We start from the raw sequence: 19,414 nt of genomic DNA, 5'->3' as shown, positions 1-19,414 counted from the left end.
GTGGACTCGTCTGTTTGTCTCTGATGTGTTTCAGAGTTTCAGTCGGAGCCGTTTTTCCCCGCAGGGATCTTTAAAGTTTCATCCAAACAACAACCAGGAGGGACAGAAACTGCTGCTCTGCACAAGTTCAGACATCAGCACAAAGTTTGTGGTTGGAAAATGAACTCGAGACTTCTGTAAAATGAGAGCAAAGTTTATAAAAAGAGAACAATTTCCCAAAAGAGAACATTTACATCAATACATTTATTTACTTACTTACTTTACTTAGCTAGCATTACTGCAAAGCTTGTGGAACATATTGTCTGATTGTGCTGTTAGCTGGATAACGTTAACTAACGTTTGCTTGCTTGAGTGGATAACAGGATCTTATTCATGCAGACTTTCTAGCAGCAGTGAGAATCACTGATTCATTCAGTCAATGAAAGGAGACAACCATCAGCGGTTCTTTGTGGCAAGTTAGCGAATAAACTTTTATTATGCCTGCACAATCTTGCCAGATTGAAGGTTAACATATCAAACAGTTAAAATTCATTTCATTCATTCATTTTTGATACATACAAAATCACTATAAAATGTCACTCTGTAATATTGTGTCATTGCAACATCACCTGTGTTTCTTCAACATTCACAAAATAAACCGATTGTTTCACCGCATTTCTTCCTGTGGTACAAAAAAAGAATTAAATCGTCACATCCGCCTAATTCAGGAACGAAGATCAACCTGCTCTTTCTCAACAATAAGACCATTTTCTGTCAAAGAAAATAAAATGAGGGCAAAAAGAATAAATAAAATCAAAAGCAAAGAGGTTTGTCTTTCTTGAAATAAAGTCACAGCACAGTTTGTCCTCCGTAATCTCGACTGCAGCTTGGCGGAAAGACACCGTTACAACACAGGTTTGACCAGACCAGATATAAAACGATGATTTTAACAATAGTTATCATCATACTTTCAGAATATGGAGAATTTACACGGAGAAATCCTGATAGTAAAAAGATCTGCTGAGTGGTTTAATCATCCTGAGGGGAAGATTGTCTTTCACTGAACTCTGAATCATTTAGTCTGAGGAAGGTTGGGATTTAATAAGTTGAAGATCAAATTAAGTCCTGGAGGTGATTTAATTTTATCTTTGGCTCTGATGTTACGTATTAAACTGAACAACTCGTGTAAACAAGATGCTAACTTGAGTGGACGTACTAACTTGCATATACAAGATACCGTTAAATAGGTTAGATTTAAGTTTGATATACTGCAAACAAGATATTTTTGTGCACAATTTACTATCCTGTTTGCAGTAGGTAGTATCTTGTGCTATATTTGCTTTATTATTTCTTGATAATATATAGATCATAACCCTAACTCGTTCAGACTGTGATTCTCCCTTCCTTTGAAAGTCACCACTATCAAGGCACAAATCAACAGTTTAAAGTTGGACTGCTATAAATGTTGGTGAGATGAAGCTCAGACAGACGTTGATTCTACAGTGCAGTTTAGAATCAGGATACACAGGTTGGGTTCATGGTCAACATGTGGCTGTAAAACTCAACTGAATGCAGACGCGCCACCAGAGAATTCTGTAACTGAGGATATTGTGTCATTTCCATAAATGTCAACAAATAAACTGTTGTTGTTGATGTTGCCAGCGGCGAGTTTCCAGAGACACAACAAACAGAATGAAATAAATGAAAGATTTGGCACAGAGCGTGAAAACTGTCTGCTTTAACAGGAAGTGAATAGTCTCTGAGCTTTCAGTGCATGAGGAAGAGGAGTTTGAGAAGCTGCAGCGAAGTGACGGACAGAGAGATGAAGAGTTCAGTTTTAAGGGACGGTGACATGGAAAGGACTGCCGGGGACATTCTCGTCCCCCCATTTGACGATGAGGATGTAGCTGCCTTGTTCTTTGACGGTGTACGTGACATTGTACATCCTGTTGCCCATGTGTTTGACGTACACCTCCTCGCAGGGCGTCTTCGGCCCGTGAACGCCCACCATCAACATGTTGGTTCCTGCAGAGTGGAAGAACATCAATCCACGTTACATTTTTATCTGAGACAGAGAGCTGTCTGTATTCTGAGGTGTTGTTTCTCACCTGCTTTGCTGCAGTCGACTGTGAACGTGTTCTTCTGACCTACGAAGGCCTTCGATAGGCCGGCGCCTCTGGAGATGACTTTATTGGCGTCTGAGGAGAATTTGGGTAAAGAGGCGAAGGCCCCTCCCATCGCTGAGGACTTGCTGACAGTTTCCACAAGGACAGACGATGTCTCATGCAGACTGTGGCCTCCGGACAGACGAGGTCCTGCAGACAGATTCACATAAACATCAGCTAACCTGATTCAAATACACCGTATCTGCAAAGGTGTACATAGCAGAGGGCCGAAAAGTGAAATGTCTACAATCTTTTCTTTCTGAGGCTGATATGACAGCTACGTTTTTACATAAAATGAACTGCGAACCAACAACTGCTAGTCCTGGCCCGCCGGAGGAGCTGTCGCCTATATATATATATATATATATAGTGTCCTGAGATAACTTCTGTTATGAATTGGCGCTATACAAATAAAATTTAATTGAATTGAATTGAATATATATGTATATAGCAAGTCTCGGTACTACCAAGGGTTCTCTCAGCACACAATCCAACAAAGAGGTTAATAAACAAGACAACTTTATTTCTTTGTCAGCCACACACATTATTAATACAAAACATAGCCTGCTTCAAAAGTCTGTGAAGGTTTGCTCCAGTTGTCCTTTCTCTTGTGTTCCAGCTCAGGTCCAGCTCACTACTTCCTTCAGAGAGGAGAGTGGGATTACTCAGTGAGTACCAGCTGAGATAATCAGTGGATCCGACGCATGTGCTAGGCAATTTGGCAAATTTTGGTAAATTTTGGCATTGTGCTTGGCAGGGTACAAGATGACCTAACGTTATCTTTGTGACACCGAAGAACTTTTTTGCCGCTAGTATCATATATTAGCTTCTTCGCGCACAACACACAGAAACAAGCACCTGGCTCTCTTAATTTTTGGCACCAGCTACCAAAAGGCTTGCAGTATCCGCCCCTTTCTTCTATCCACACCCAGTGCCATTTATTTTTAAGTCCTTTTTCAGTAAGGACGTCTTCTCCAGGCTTCATGAATTTCCCCTCCATCTTTGGATTTCAGTGAAACAAACGCCGGCCTGGATGCTGCGTTCAAGACCACTCGGAGGTAACCGAGAGGTCATAGTGTACACGCTACAGGTTAAGTCGGAGGAGAAAAGCGAAGTGTGGCATATTGTCACTATCCGCTGAACACTGAAAACCTTTGCAGCAGCAATTTATGCTTATTTTGGAAGAAGATGAATATACGTTTAATTTCCGAGTTTGACGCTGTTCAATTCATTTTCCACAATTCACAGCCCGTTTTTTCCTGAGTTGTCTGGAACGCAGCATCAACTGCTGCTGGCCTTCCGTGGTTACTGTTGCTATGTCTGTCAAAACTTTCGGAGTACATCCATGGTCACAACAACCGTAACTATGCACGTCATTGCGTGTGCATAGTTATGATTTCTAACGTTGGATTGGACAGTAGCGGTTTGAGGAAGGGGCTTGACAATATCCCGCATCAACAGGTTTTTTTTAATGTTTACTTTTTTCTTTTTTTTTATGAATCGCATTCAAACGCCACACGCCGGAGATCCCGGACGGTGCCAGAATACTTTGAGCCCTGTGGGTCTGCTACTCTGGGCTAGTCCCTTTAGTGCCAATGAAGGGGAACTCCATTGAGTACCGGTTCAATTGAAGCACTGACCTCAATACACAAAAAACCCACCTGAGACTTTGGCCTTGAAGGGGCTGCCTACGATGTGCTGGGATCCACTGTACTTGATGGAGATCAGGTAGTTTCCAGGAGCCATTGGTGTGTAAGAAACCTTGTAGCCCTCAGGACAGTCCTGACAGTCCATCTTCACCTTTGACGGTCCATCGATGGTCACAGACAGAGCTCCTGAGCCAGCGTTACACGTGTTCACAATAAACTCTGATGGCACGCCTTAAGGAGGACACGCACATGACGAACACCCATTAATATCTACTTTATGTTTTCATCGAGGAATTAAAAGTAAGGTGTTTTACGGTGTTTATATTAATGTATACCAGTGGTTCCTCCCTCCAGTCCTGGTCCAAAGGCAGACACCATGTCAGGATCTCCAACCTGTCCCGGTTCTCCCACTCGGATCTTGAAGGGACTTCCAGGGACATGGCTGCCATTGAAACGAACGTCGATAGAATGAACTCCATTTTCCCTCGGGATGAATCTGATAGCATGTTGGTCTGTAGAAACGTGGATGACAAATGACAGTCATCAAGGGTTCTGACTGTCTACGATTCGCCTCTGCAAAGGCTGAATTTATTCTTGCAGTGTAGTGTCTTGAAAGAGTTGTTGCACTAGAAGTTAACTCTAGACATAATGACTCTCTTCAATACTTAGGATCTCTATTTTGTCCTAATTTAGTTGAGGATAATTCTGTTTCACCTGTAGATGTTTTCTTTTAATTTTCACAGCAGTAAAGAGGGCTTGGATCACCGCAATCAAAAGCTACATTGAGTCGGGTGTCATCTGCATAGAGATGCACATTATTAATTATTAACGTAGAGTTGACATATATAAAAAAAAGAATTGTGGACCCAGAATTTAACCTTGTGGTACTTAATATTTAATATTACTAAAAACATAAAAAAGCCCACAAAATCCTAGGAGGACTTGTTTTTACATAAAATCCTAACACAGGTAAGGTTTAACCCCACATATAATATTGACTTTAAGTGGGGAATGGAAAGGTAGTGGACCCAAATTCGAGCATTGTGGTAATGAAGTACTGTGAAATGTTAACACTCATTTCTTTTTACAAACCCTGTTTACTGAGGTGGTTAATACTGCTGTGTTTTTATATAAAATCCTTTCACAAGGCAAAGTTAAAGCGTTGGTTTTACCGCTGTCCAGCTCAGTGATGTAACACTCCTCTATGGCTCCTGATGGCGTGTGGATCTTAGCATCGATCAGCCCTCTAGCTCCGTTCAACTGTACAGCAAAGGAGGCCTCCTGGCCAACTTTCAGACCCATCTCCTAATAAAGAACAGAAAGAAAATGAGAGATTTAAATTAAGACCAAACAAACACAAACATGTAAAATAACTTATTATAAATAAATGTTTTACCTTTTCATTGAAAAGAAAGTTCTACAATCTACAAGATTTATTTGTGATTTACTTATTAAGTAAATTTAAATACAGGCTTAATGCTTATTTAATGCCAAACTCTTTTAGTGTCTTTTCTATTATCTGTACGCCAAGTCTATTAGCAGCATCAGTCTAATATGTATTTTAATATGTTTTTGTCAGTACATATATTTATAGACATTATTCTGTTTTATTATCTTTGTTTAACTAATGTTCATCAGAAATATTCTATAGTTTTTTGCCTTCTTGTTTTGATAAAAATTTAATTTTAGTTTCTCATTGTTCTGCTCATTTTCTTGGTGAGATTCCTTCATACGCTCATTTGGTTTTGTTTTTGTTTTTATCTCACCAGTGGAATAATTTTTTAATACATTATTATGTTTTGTGTTTTCTTATCGACTTTTTAAAATTTCACTGCTTACACTGAAATGCTGATGCAAATGTTAAAATTGCTGAATGGATGTCTGATGAGTGACTGATGGCAGTTTTGGTGCCTTCTTGTGGTCTCAGCAGGTTAAAACTCTGTTCTGCCTCCTCTGACCCTGCATGTGATCTCTTATAAATAAACATATCTTTGTGTTTCTGTTGCCATGGAAACTGCATTGGTCTTAAATAGGCACTTGATCAATGGTTAATTTCATCAGATTGCTATTTTTTGGTCGTGTTGTCACCTGGAGGCAGGGACACAAATGTTGCTGATGACTGCATTAATGTGAACATGCTGCATGAGGTTATAAGAAGTTAAGCTTTAAAGGTCAAATTTACAGAGCTATAGTTAAAACATAAGATACATTTATACACGTATGAAGACAGAAATACTCTCTCAGCAGCCATCAGACACTAATAATAAATCTATTCACAGTGAATCCAAATGTCACCTTTAATATAGCAGATGACACATCAGGTTTAACATTGAGACTCTTATATGTCTGTGACCTCAGCCATGGTAGAGACTGTTTTATCTAACGTGATGAAGACGATGTGTTCTCACCTGCAGGCTGGTGATGGTGAGGCGGCGAGCGTCGTCAGACAGCGTGGCGATGGGGACGATGAACGGAGAGTCGGGGATGTGTTCATCGTTGAACTTAATGGAAACCTCATAGTCGCCTGGAGAGAAGTGATAACAGCAAACTGAGAATATTGTGGCTTTTTATGTCATTGCTACTCTAACAGACATTTCCTGTTCCTCTGGAGCTCAGTGGTGTTCCCCAGGAGTCCACACTGGACCCGCTATTGTTTTCAACTACAAGCTAACACATTTTGCGGTCTGCAGTCAGTCTCAATGACATCAAATGCCAAGTCTGTCGGTTTCTCTCAAAATGAATGAGGATAAATCTGATATAATACTTATTGGATCTACATTTTTGTCTGACAAAAAGAAGAGTCAAAATCTTGGTGTTCAAATTCAATCATTTTTGTCTCTTTAAGATTCATACAAAGCTGTGAATGCTTTTATTAATTTTATTCTTTACTGCCGACTTAAAGGCATCTAATGGCCGTGCTTCAACACTAATTTGTTGGTTATGTGTCACCTCAGATCAGATTAGATTTTATGTTTTCGTCTACTTTTCACATTTGATTTCATCTGTTTTTACTAGCATTTGCTTTAATTAATTGTTTTCCTTGTAATAGGACTGTCCTCATCTAAAGATTTTCGTAGTTGACTAGGAGTCAAACGATAATGCTAATAGACAACTAGTCATTGCAGCTATTGATGTAATGATTATGATCTCTATCTCGGTAAGAGACTTCCTATGTTACAAGAGAAAAGGTCTGTGTTGGAAGACTGTAGAGTTGTTTAAATCCACTCTGAATGCCTGTGTGGTGGCATTGTGCACGCAATTCAAAAGCTGTCAAAATTGGTGATTCAAGCAATCTTAACAAGATGATTAAAACTACTAAAATATGAACCAGGTAATCAGAAAATGCACATTTCAGGGGGCTCAAACCATCAGGATCAACAGCCATATAGAGCTGAGTGTCATCTGCATATCGACGAACCCGCTGGCAATAAATACAAATATTAAGTACAGGACTCAGAATTAAGCGAAAAAACGATTGTTGTCAACTTAATTCTGCTGTCTCACCAGGTTCCTGAACCACGTAGGCGACTCCACAGGATCCGTCCTTCCTGTCTTCAAAGGTGATCTCAGCTTTGCTCGGTCCCTCCACAGCAATGGACAGACCTCCAGCTCCAGCCTCTCTGGTCCAGATACTGAACTCAGCTGAAAAACAACAAACCCACCTCACAACATGTGGACAACTAGCAACAACCTTAATTTTAACTTTATTTTTACAACCGTTTCACCTCATAAATACTAAACTGCACGGAAAATCTGGAATTTGGGGGGGCGGGTGTTTGGCGCCTCTGGCACATAATAATAATATAATAATAATACTACTAATAATAAAATCAGAGAGTGTATCATTAAAGAAAAGAGAGACATGAGAGTGAAGGAAAGAAACAGTGTGAATGTCAGTTATATAAATGTGTCTACTATGACGAAGGGAAAGAAGAGGACGAGGCAGCAAGAACAAAGAAGAAAAGAGATGAGGAAGGAAGACAAAAGAAGAAAAATCGTACCTGGGATCCCTGCGACTCCTCGGTCCAGCCCAGTTCCCCCTGCTCGGACCTTGTGGGCCCCTCCCTCTCCCAGGGGCCCCACGGTGAACTGGAAGGGGCTCCCAGGGACGTGTTGGCCCCGGTATTTAACATTAACGGTGTGAGCTCCCATCTCCTGAGGGATGAAGCGGACGCTGTAGGCGCTGTCCTCTCCTTTGATGATCTCCGCGTCCTCCGTCTTTCCTCCAGGACTCGTCACCTGAGCTGTCATCTCCTGGTTACCTGCCTCACCTGAGAGGGAGGGAGGAGGAGGAGGAGGAGGAAGAGGAGGAGGAGGAGGAAGATGGAGGGAAAGAGTCAGTCCCTTCTTAAAACATACTTTTATCTGAGAGCCTAACCTGATTTTACTTGAAGTACATTTTTTTTGGAAGTATCTTTAATTTCCTAAATGTTTTCTTTGTTTTACCTTAAATTCTCTTTAAATTGATGATTTTATAACTTTATTTTATGCGTCTTTACATTTCACCTAAAGTTAACATCAGATAATGCCGCATTTTTAAACACACAATTTCAGAAAACGTTCAGAAGAATTTTCTTAATGTAAGTAATAAACTGTTAGTTAAATTTTGACCCTAAAATACCTTACAATACATATCTTCAAAATCTGTTTTCTCAAAATGATCCAGAAATCTCCACTTCAGTAGCACTTACAGACACCAAACCTTCCCAGTTTTATCCCTGTCTATATTCTGATTTAATTTTACAGCCTGATTTATACCCTAATAACATGGAGAATATTGATGTTTTTAAGTCTGTTGACAGTATTTATATATATATACTATACAGATATATACAGATATATATTTTATATTTTGTGAAGCACTTTGTAAAGTCGGTTTTAAATGTGCTCCATAAATAAAGATATTATTATTATTATTATTATAAGCGGGACATGGATCAGATTTGTGGTCAGTGAGTGTTTACAGAACATGCACCAAGAAGCCAACCCAACCCAAACTAGCTGAAACTAAAAACTGGTTTTAAAATGAAACGTTCTGGTAGTGAGAGGAAAAATGAGGCTGTACACAATAAAAACTTAAAAAAACCACAGAAACATCCAGTACATCACAGACATTTACATGCAGAATCAGGTTAGATGAACAGCGAGGTGAGACATTTCTTTTCTAGGACTGCACTTTGTCACCAGTCACATGCACACGCAGTGAAAACCTGCCTCGGTATCAGTAAAGTTAGACACACACTCGTCCACACACACCGTCCTGCAGCGGCGGTCGGCTGCCCGCCGGCATGCCATTGAATCCACTCAGACTCTCTCGTCCCAGGAAGTCCCCGAACACATCTCTGAATGGCTCTCCTCCCACCTGAGTGCTCTCCTCTACACGGACCTCCCTCTTCGTCTCCCCCGCTCGAGTCTTACTGATCTCCGTCCGCTCCGTCCGGGTGTAGGTGTGACTGCTGCGAGTGAATGTCCGGGTCAGGCGCTCCTGAGCCGAGACCATGTGAAACCAGTTCCCTAAAAGCAGCGGGGAGGAGCAGGGAGGAAGGAGGAAACCATGAGGGACAAAGGAGAAGGAGGTGAAGAAGGGGAGGCAGAGAGGAGGAGGCAGGTGGAGACGGGTGGAGTAGGTGTGACAGCTCACCTGGTATTTTGAGGTTAAGGTCACAGGTGCTGCCCACAGTAGCGATGGAGGGAGCCTGACGTTTCCTGGTGATGCTCTCCTTCATCCTGCCCTCGCCGAACACTTTCACTGTGAACGGACTTCCTGTTCAGACAGAAATATTAAAGAAAAGGTTTGAATTCAGGACTACTTTTACACTATTTTACTTCCATAACATGTCCATGTGTGTTAATATAATAAAGTTGTGTGTTTGTACAGTGATACTAAAGTTGTGTTTGTACAGTGATAATAAAGTTGTGTGTTTGTACAGTGATAATAAAGTTGTGTTTGTACCTGGGACGTGTTGGTCGGCAAACTTGATGTTGATGATGTAGTTTCCAGGCTCAGTTGGACAGTAGGTGACTTTACATGTCCCGTCCTCCACGTCCTCACAGTTAATGTCCACTTTACTGGGACCCTCGATGGACAGACCCAGACCTCCATAACCTGAGAGCTCCGAGGAGGACAGAGGGGATTAAAATAACAAATATCCGGTGTCTTCCAATCAGAGTTTTTTATCAATAACTTTCAAAGAAGTTCACCATTAAAATTGAATCTGAGGAAGATCATACGAACAGCTAATAAACATACTCTTTCCTCAGATGTGGGATATTAACTAACTTCCTGTTTATTCGTACCTGCGTTCCTGGTGTCAACAATGAACTCGGCCACCTCGAAGGTATGCCCCTCCACCAGCCCCTGACCGTAAACCTTCACCTTGCTGGCGTCTCCGATCTCTGACTGACCGACCATGATCTTAAACGGACTGTTGGTCACGTGTTTCCCGTTCTTCTTCACGCTCACCACGTGTTCGCCTACTTCCTTCGGTGTGAACGAGATCCCTGCTGGCAGAAAGAACCATTGTCAGAAACTGGTACTAGGTACTGAGCCATTTGTCATGTTTTCCCACATTTTACCAAAGTTCTTTTAAAGAATTTACATTGCATACAGAACTTTTCTTAACAAAAAGACTAAAACGTGAACTTTGAGTGAAAAACTGACCGATGTGTCTGTTGGGTAGCCTCTTCAGCAGACACGGCTCCTCGTTTCCAGACGGCGCTCTGATGCTCGCCATCAGGCTGCTCAGGTCGGTCTCTGTGATTTTTAAGGAAACATCTGTCGCTGTGCCAACGTTGAGCTGAGACGTCCTCATGGAGTCGTCACCTGGAGATCAGTCATATCAAAACAGAAAAAATATATAAAATGTAATCACAAAACAGAAACCTATTAAAAGGTTGGGAACAGAGAGAACTGAGATATAGTGACATTTCATTTAGGTTAGTGCAACTGATCACAAAAAGTCAAACTTTAATTTTCTCAATACCAAAAAGATATCTTTAGTTTACTTTAGGCAGAAACCTTTCATATCAATAAATAAATTATAGCTTAACAATATTTGAAACACAGTTGGCTACATAAACAATAAATAATAACTGTCCCCGTCTCTATCCTGTCTCTAAAAAGGACAGTGGACTACAAAGAAAGATAAAATGGAGTATCGTCTGCATAAAGTGAAACTGAATCCCATGACTATATACAAAGAGACAAAGGAGAAGAATTTATTAAGAAAATAAAAGTCATCACAAAATGTAACCCTGAGAAACTCCATAATATGACAGGGCTAAAGTAGGGGGGCTGTGATTGATCAGTTTGTTATCAGCACCAATCAGCTGATGTAACTGAAGCAGAGAGTCTACAGATTCCTTATCTGAACCATATTTCTGTGCTGTATTATCACAGAGATATTAATAAAAACATTGCGACCCCAGGGGGTTAAACAGTGCGTTTAAAACAGAATGACTTTTAAAAACTGAGTAAAATTAGCACTATAGAGGAGCTACATTTTTTAGCAGGTTAGCTCTGGTTTGTCAAAAAATAAGGAAGTAAAAGACAAGTGAAATGTTTAGATGAAGAACTAGAGAAGCTTGTAATAAGCAGAGTGACGTTCAGCTAAAGGAATTCAAAAAGGGTTCACTTCCATCTAAAATGCAAACACACACAGGGTTTCAGTACCAGTGATCTTGGCCGTGAAGGGGCTGCCAGGGATGTGTTTGTCATCAAACTTGACGATGATGTTGTAGTCTCCTGGTGCGGTGGGCAGGTATGACACAGTACAGGTCCCGTCTTTGTTGTCTTTACAGCTGATCTCAGCTTTAGACGGACCTTCAACGGCCAGAGAGAGACCACCTGCAGAGAGAGACAAACAAATAAAGCCCTGGTTCTTAATGATGGCTCCGTAAAACTAAGGGCAGGTTATAATTAAACCTGTACTACACAATCTAACTCCATCAGTACATAACACGTCAAAACAACATTATTCTGATTCACACTTACAGTCACTTCTATGCCTCTATAAATCAACCTCCTGCAGTATCCTGTTTAAATCAATGTAAAAACAGCTTGAGCGTCCTTTCTTTTAGCAGTGCAAAGCTTATGTCTTTAACATCAGCTTTAGGTGTCATCACTACGTTACGCTACCAGGAGCAACAAAAAAAAAGGTTTGTTATGTTTTTTTGATGTCCAGAAATATTTTGTTCATGTTTCTACATTCAGAAATCTTCATTATGTTTTTAGTTTTAATGGAACAAAATCTGATGAACAAACAGGTCAAATTTTTGTGTTTTCTTAATTATGACTCAATTTCAATAAATTTTTCAATGATTATAGTTTATTGACTTATTTAACTTTTTAGCTGAGGTTGTACAAATTTTAGGGATACAAATCATTTCAAGATATTCGAAAAAGTGACGTCACAATAAGCAAAAATACCAACGTAAGCACTGGAGGATAATTTCTATTGGAGAGTAAAACTGAAGTTATATTTCAATATAAAAGCCTTCCAACGACTCAGAGGGCATAATCCCTTAATTTCCTGCAAGGCTTTTAATGTGAAACATCTCCAGCAGTTGTTGATACCTTCTCCAGCGTCTTTAGTAACAATGGTGAAGGTGGCCGGTCTGTTCACCGTCCCGTGAGTCAGACCAGGGCCATACGCCGTCACATGACCACTGTTAATGGCATCAACGTAGAACTGGAGTGGACTTCCTGTAACAGAGAAAACACAAGAGGACTATCATGAATAGCAAAGTTTGATAATGTGGATTGATAGACAATGTCCAATTCATCCTAAAGTCGAGCTGTTTGCTGATGATACTCTACTGTTTGTTTCCAAAAACTGAGACCTCTGACTGAATTAATCCTGCTCTGAACGAGCCTGAACAGCAGAAAACATGAAGTAAATATGAAGTAGAAACGTGATCTGGTGTTACCTGGGATATGGTTTCCATCATACTTGATGTCCATCTCGTGCAGGCCTCGCTCTGTCGGGGAGTATTTCACTGTGACGGTGCCGTCTTTGTTGTCTGTGATGTGAGGACAGGCGGTTCGACCGGACGGCATTCGCACTTCACCTGGAGGACAAAATATACAAACAGTTGTTGTTAACTTACCTTGGCTCCCAATGTGAGTAAAGTATACCACTACTACTAGTGGTATTTTATAAGGAGTACGGTAGCTGCAAAACTCTTGAAAAACATTAAAGCCCCTATAGAGCCAGTGTTTGGTTTGTCATTTCCAGGCTACTGTGGAAACATGTTGGTTCAACCTGGCGGACTCCAAGACAAGACAAAAAACGACCACAAGGAAACGAAAAATTGATCACAAAGACGCAAAAAACATGTTGGTTCAACATGGCGGACTCCACCAGAAGAGGACCCTGTGACTCTGTAGATAAAAACGATTCCTATTATCAACTGATTAGACACTGATGAAAAGATTAGAGACAGACGAACTGAAATGGAGAGAGCAGCTCTGACCTGTGATCTCTCCTTTCTGCACAGTGAAGGGAATGACCAGACTGAAGGGGCGGAGCATCGGCTCCATCCCGTCCACGGGGCTGACGGGATCATCGGTGGCCTAAACCAGAGCCAGAGGGGAGGAGTGTCAGTGTCACCATACTGAGAACTCTGGGATACCGTCCAGAGAGAGGAGGAGGAGGAGGAGGAGGAAGCACAGCATGCTGAGAGAGAGCGTTGGGCTGGATGCACGAGGATTTAACAAAGCATCCTTTTTAATTGTTAAAAGTTTTAGTTGCTACATAAACAGTAATATAACATATATAATATTGTACTCAGACCCTAATAAATGTAATTAAAAAACAATTAAATAAATAAATACTATGAATAAAATACAAAAACTAAGCAAAATAATAAAAGATAAAATAAAATAAAGTTAAAAAACATAAAAATAAAATAATACAAACAAAATAAAACAAACAATTACACTAAATTGGCTGGCTCTTGGCCAGGTCATCGTAAATGAGAATTCATCCTCAAAATAATAAAAATAAGATACAATTTAAATAAAAGTAAAAAATAAATAAACAAATAAAATAAGGATTTTATTAAATTAAAGTGATGTGATAGAATAAAATAAAAAATATAATAAATGGATAAATAATAATAATTAAGCTGGATAAAATAAGAAATAAAAGCTGAACAGCCTGAAGCTCTTTATTTACTTAATAAAAACTATAAAACATGCAGCTGAAGTTGAACATGAAGTTGGCTGCTAGCTGATAACAGATGATCGTGCAGATTAAACATGCAGCATGCTGAGCCAATAGAAGATCAATAAGTGCATGTGGGTTGTTATTGACTTTAGGTCTGGGACAGCTCCAGTAAAGAGGATCCTGTGTACCCATTGAGGGGAGAAGCCCACATAGGGAGTGAAGGCCTGCTGTAACTGAAGCTTGTCACATGGTTCCTCTATTATTGGGACGGTATCACTCGCCTGACAGGGAACAAGGTACAACCTTTAGAAAAACACACCTTCATGCACAAACACAGTGTCTCAGTACGGCTGCAACCACGCCTTCAACAATATCAGTTAGAGGAGACACAACATGCTACACAACATCGGTAAAACCGCATTTTATCACAATATTTTTCTGCCAATGTGACGGTTTATTAAATAAATGTTTTGGTGTTTTTTTTTAGTTTTTCATTATTTTGAGAAAGTTTTTCATTATATCCATTATCCATCACATTGGTGGAAACAAGCTTCCATACAGAATATTGATCCAGTTCCCTTTTGGACTTTTTCCAGTGTTAATGATTTTCAGCTGGCTGCAGGTCTAATGATCCTGTAATAAAAGCTGATCATCACGGCGAACCGAACCTAGGTGCCACTCACCACCACGTGGAAGGGGCTGTTGGGAATGTTTTCCCCTCCGAACCGGATGGTGATGACATATTTCCCGGGCTCCGGAGCCGTGTAGTAAATATCAAACGTCCCGTCGGCGTTCTCCACCACATCCACGTCCAGCTCCGCGCCGTCAGGGGTCGATACCTTACAGGTGACTTTACCTTTCCCAGCAGCCTTTGCATCCACGGTGATGACTGTCTCCTCTCCGATCTGAATGGTCGGGCCGATACCTGATCCTGACGAGATGGAGCAGGATGATAGTCAAGATTGATCATCTCGACTATTTTTTTTTTTAATTGAACAAAAATGCTGCTAAACTGAAGTCATAATTTGGAGAAATAAAGTAATTCTGTCATTATAATAAGATACAGAATCAATAATGCGCTTTCATTGCAACCACTCAGGTTGTATAATTACTATAAAGTATAATCAGTTCACTCACCCAGTCCGTGACCTCCGATTGACACTGTAAGAAAACAACAAGAGACTCAGTGATGCTGTGACAGTTTGATGAAATCTGATTGGTTGCCAGAGGAGAGAAGGGCGGAGTCTGACCTGTAACCAGACACTTGCTGGCGTCTCCGGTGGGGAGGGCATGGATGCGGTATGGCGAGTACGGGATCTCGTCTCCTCCGTATTTGATGGTGATAGTGTACCGTCCCGCCATGTCCGGTACGTAGGACACCGTGTACGTCCCGTCTCTGTTGTCCCGGATGTTCGCCTTCTTGGGTTTTCCCTCCGGATCCTGGAGACACAGACAGGAAGTCAGCTGTGTTTTATTGCTGTAGGACACCACCCTGCTGCAAGTGAGGTACTGGCCATCAGTGGTCTCTACTGTAGCTGTAACAACTGCTCCCATCTAACATCAATTTCTGTATTGGCGTCTTTTCACACTAAATGTAACGTGTCTGCTGTGGTTACTCTTTTATTTTTCTTGCATGTTTTTGTCCAATTTTTGTGTGTGTGTACAAGTTTGGCCTTTAAACAAATGTACATTCAAAAGAAAACAACAGTGTTGTTTGCTTGTAGGAAAAACAAGAAATTTAAGTTCCCAGCATCAATTGTGAGAAACACTTTCATTAAATTTATTGTGAAAAGCAAACGATTCAGTTTGGTCTCAATGGTGATGATTTCCAGTGGACATAACGTGATATAAACGCACTACATGCTACAAAAGGGTTTCATTATAAATGTATCACGACTCTCTGCACGCTGCCAAACCGCCGTTCCAATGGCCGTTATTTCAAAACGCATCATCTTGGCTAGTAGCATCATTTATTGTTGGCTAAAATCAACACCGTTTGTCAGAATACATATGTTAGTATCGCTAGCAATAACCTTAGCAAGCAAGTTAAAATTAGCCAGGTAGCTGCAACCCAGCCACGCTGAATAACGCTATCTGTCGCCAACTGCCCCACAACACCAGCCAACAAAGCCACCGTAGAGGGAACTTTATCATGTTTTATCTGCCACAGGGGCAACCAAGAGGGCACTTCTGAGGCTTTTTTTAACGTACCAACTGGTGGAATTTGGTTCTCAAGTACAGATTTTGTTGGATTTCATCATCTCTGCTTCCATTCAAACCAAACTGTGTCATCCAGAAACTGCTGATGGATCCTGAAGGTTTGAGACCAGTGGTGTTCACAGTGCTCACATGTACTGTTCACAGTTCAACGTCACACAGGAGCTAACTACCGAATGCAGCAGAGGAGGGGTGGATGGATGGATGGAGGCAGGTTTACGAAGCACTCCGGTTAGTGGAGGACTGAACACCACATCTGTCTGTTAGATCATTAGACAAACTGAATGGAGGTCAGTTCACAGGAAGACTACAGAGGAAGGAGTGGGGGTGTTGCTAGCTAACTGGCTAATCAAATGTACATTAATTGGCAGTTAGTTAGGTAGTAAGTGTTTTGCTAACCCTAGCCAACTTAAGATTTGACTATATATACATATATATGTATATATATCTTTTATGTTTTAACCATCTTCAAAAATAAATAGATTTAGATTAGCCAGCTAGTTACCTAGCTAGTTAGCTAGTGTCTTTGAAGATGGTTGAAAGATAAAAATGTGGTTGTCTAGATCTAGTAACATAGATAAGGCTAGCATATAGCATATCTAAGTACAGGAAAGGAGGAAGTTGACCGAGGTTCTGACCGAGCAGAGCAAAAAGGGGATTGGTACTCTTACAACTGACCCTTCCTATTTCCTTCTTCATTTAGTCGCTGTTTTGGAACTTTCAAACATATCACATCAACTTCATCTAAAAGAACTGCACTTATTTATATCATATATGTTGTTATATCCCTTGTTTTGGGTGAACGAAGGGAGGAAGGGAAGGAGGGGAGACATGAGACGAGGTGATGGGGGAGGGAGGTGAAAGAGGAGAGTTCAGGCCTTACGCAGCCTCTCTTATGAATACTGAAGGGGATGGTTTTCTTTACTATATGTGTCTCCCACACCCTCCTGCCCCAGTCCTCCACAAACACAGAGGCCTCGCGCCTGCACCCATCCGGACCCTGCAGCAACAGCAACAAGCCCCCGACGGGGAAACAGGAAGTCACATGGAGAGTTTGAATTAAGGGGTTAAAAGAGAAAGATTATGAGAAGCTACATCTCTATTAGGAGTCTTATTACAGCTCACATTCATCTTCACTTGTCTTTATGATTATAAAATGTTTCCTGTTGTCAACGTAAAGCTCATCGCCCGATCACACCAGGAGATGATGATTTATAGCCTCACCAGTGGACTCAGCACTCTGTGCATTACTCTGTGATTCATCAGCGACTTTCTCAAGCTCTCACAGCTGTCTGCTTTTTGCCGTGAGAAGTCTAACATATGCCAAGCCATGAGAGTTTTTCATATGACAAGATTACAAATAAAATCAATGCAAACATGGGAATAAACACAAATTTGTACCAGGTGATAATGGGGAGAATCCGCAAAATTGCTATACTGCTATAAATTCTGGTGTGATCGGGCCTTTAGCCTGAGCTGGCTACGCTGATGCTGATCAATTATCTGCACAAAACAACAACAAAGTACCCAGACACTGTTGTTTTTGTGTGTATCCTAGATGAAATGATCACATTAATGTTCGATACTCTGGTTTAAATCCCCTCACACTGCCTCCTTAAGAAGCATTATTTAATGTCCTGGTTACAGATTTGACTTATTTACAAAATCAGAATTCATATTCTGCCTTGAACCTTAAGTTGCCTTATCCTTTTTCTATAGTTTTCAAAATGTAAATGAGTCAAGACATTACATACATTATATAGGCCGTCCTGAGCTGGTTTCGCGGTACCCTTTTAGATGTAACCCTGTTCTTTCTAAGTCCGGACAGGAATCTGAGACTCACCAGTATCTGAACCGTGAGCAATCCCTCTCCGGCATCTCTGGCATCGATGGTGAACTCAACCGGGAGACTGGCTGGAACTCCGGATGCATTCAGACCAGGACCGCTGGCTCGAACTTTACTAGCGTCATGAGCCGGTAACGTCTTGATCTTAAAAGGACTAAGAAGAGACGGTTTGAAAGGTGAAACCTGAACCAGTGAGATCATGACTTCTTTACATATGAATCTCTTTGGTACTGACCTGCGAGGGACCTCCTGATCAGCGTACTTCACGCACACTGTGTACGGACCGTCGTTGGCAGGAGTGTAGTTGACCGTGTGAGTGCCGTCGCTGTTGTCGGTGATGCTGATTGGCTCAGCCACACCTGAAGACCCCACAGAGGTTCAAAAGAAAGAGTTTCAAAATAAATTCTACCAAAGTTTGGACTTCAAGATCGACCTTCACTTCCAGAAGTGACTGGTTCTGAACTAGGACTGAGTAAACGTAGAGTTAGGGTGAAGACTCATCTATGGTTATGACCTGTGGGTTGGACTGACTGTCTTGGCTCTAGATGGACTGGATCATCTGACTAAAATTTCTCAGTGTTTCAGATCCTTTTGCCATTCGATCACCCAGTTCCGGAGGATGGTTTCTTGGTTTGGGTTTCACCTGGATATAAGTACTTGGACTGGTTAGGTATCAAGGCTTAGCATACAGATTATTCATAGAAAACAATCAGTGTGGCTGTTTTGATGTTTGAAGTCTCAACTCACAGATCATAATATGTGGCCTTTACAAACAGGAACTGCTGACTGACTAAATCCTCAATCCTTGGTAAATCCGACCCTGAAGGATTAGTGGATGATACTCACAGGTACATAAACAAGGTCTTACCCGTGGGCCCGTAGAGCTGGACCTCCAGGGGGGCCACCCCAGCCTTACTGCTGTCCACAGTGAAGGTCTGGGGGACATGGGCTCGGACTCCACTGCCCAGGCCAGGACCTGAACACCTCACTTTACTGGGATCCACCAACTCTCGCACTGGAACCCGAAATGGACTCCCTGTAGCACATAGAGAGGTGGCCAGAAGTTAGTGAATGCTGTACCTAAACAGAATCAAATCTAAACCCTACATGCCGGTTCGGATCATCACCTGGGATAGGAAGGCCTCCAAAGGTGATGTTGACGTCGTACTCTCCAGGAGTGAAGGGAATGTACTCCACGCTGCAGCTGCCATCTTTGTTATCCTTACAAGACATCTTCGCCTCAGATGGACCCTCGATGGCCAGGCCAAGACCTCCGGTGCCAGCACCTCTGAGGAGGAGACCGGGCGGAGGAGAAAGAAGGAGGGGGTTTAGATGGACTGAAGTAAGGGCACAATCCAGTGTTGTAATCCAGGCATTTACAGTAAAATC

The 19,414-nt window shown here is 41.4% G+C and overlaps 1 protein-coding gene across 12 annotated transcripts in view; it reads right to left on the bottom strand.

Moving 5' to 3' along the window:
- Nucleotides 1-442: 442 nt before the first annotated feature.
- Nucleotides 443-19,414, bottom strand: part of LOC127374452 (filamin-C) — a 52,794-nt gene continuing 33,822 nt past the window's right edge. For 2 of the 12 annotated variants that reach the window (XM_051419756.1, XM_051419760.1), the window contains 25 exons: nucleotides 19,153-19,313; nucleotides 18,894-19,061; nucleotides 18,261-18,384; nucleotides 18,023-18,179; nucleotides 15,213-15,402; nucleotides 15,100-15,123; nucleotides 14,646-14,893; nucleotides 14,151-14,243; nucleotides 13,268-13,367; nucleotides 12,722-12,862; nucleotides 12,369-12,497; nucleotides 11,466-11,639; nucleotides 10,455-10,616; nucleotides 10,091-10,297; nucleotides 9,747-9,899; nucleotides 9,435-9,557; nucleotides 9,050-9,307; nucleotides 7,795-8,064; nucleotides 7,298-7,435; nucleotides 6,202-6,317; nucleotides 4,966-5,098; nucleotides 4,129-4,305; nucleotides 3,806-4,024; nucleotides 2,088-2,294; nucleotides 443-2,004 (listed from right to left, as the gene is read on the bottom strand). In XM_051419756.1, coding sequence (XP_051275716.1) covers nucleotides 1,817-2,004; nucleotides 2,088-2,294; nucleotides 3,806-4,024; nucleotides 4,129-4,305; nucleotides 4,966-5,098; nucleotides 6,202-6,317; nucleotides 7,298-7,435; nucleotides 7,795-8,064; nucleotides 9,050-9,307; nucleotides 9,435-9,557; nucleotides 9,747-9,899; nucleotides 10,091-10,297; nucleotides 10,455-10,616; nucleotides 11,466-11,639; nucleotides 12,369-12,497; nucleotides 12,722-12,862; nucleotides 13,268-13,367; nucleotides 14,151-14,243; nucleotides 14,646-14,893; nucleotides 15,100-15,123; nucleotides 15,213-15,402; nucleotides 18,023-18,179; nucleotides 18,261-18,384; nucleotides 18,894-19,061; nucleotides 19,153-19,313 — 4,060 coding nt within the window. In that variant the 3' untranslated portion in view covers nucleotides 443-1,816. The remainder of the gene's footprint in view (nucleotides 2,005-2,087; nucleotides 2,295-3,805; nucleotides 4,025-4,128; nucleotides 4,306-4,965; nucleotides 5,099-6,201; nucleotides 6,318-7,297; nucleotides 7,436-7,794; nucleotides 8,065-9,049; nucleotides 9,308-9,434; nucleotides 9,558-9,746; nucleotides 9,900-10,090; nucleotides 10,298-10,454; nucleotides 10,617-11,465; nucleotides 11,640-12,368; nucleotides 12,498-12,721; nucleotides 12,863-13,267; nucleotides 13,368-14,150; nucleotides 14,244-14,645; nucleotides 14,894-15,099; nucleotides 15,124-15,212; nucleotides 15,403-18,022; nucleotides 18,180-18,260; nucleotides 18,385-18,893; nucleotides 19,062-19,152; nucleotides 19,314-19,414) is intronic. The other 10 variants (XM_051419757.1, XM_051419762.1, XM_051419765.1 and 7 more) reach the window with 6 other exon arrangements.

This window comes from Dicentrarchus labrax, unplaced genomic scaffold (assembly GCF_905237075.1).
Source record: "Dicentrarchus labrax unplaced genomic scaffold, dlabrax2021, whole genome shotgun sequence".
In the NCBI taxonomy this organism is placed as follows: Eukaryota; Metazoa; Chordata; class Actinopteri; family Moronidae; genus Dicentrarchus; species Dicentrarchus labrax.
Note: the sequence above shows the minus strand (reverse complement) of the source record. Positions and strands in the feature narration are given on the sequence as shown.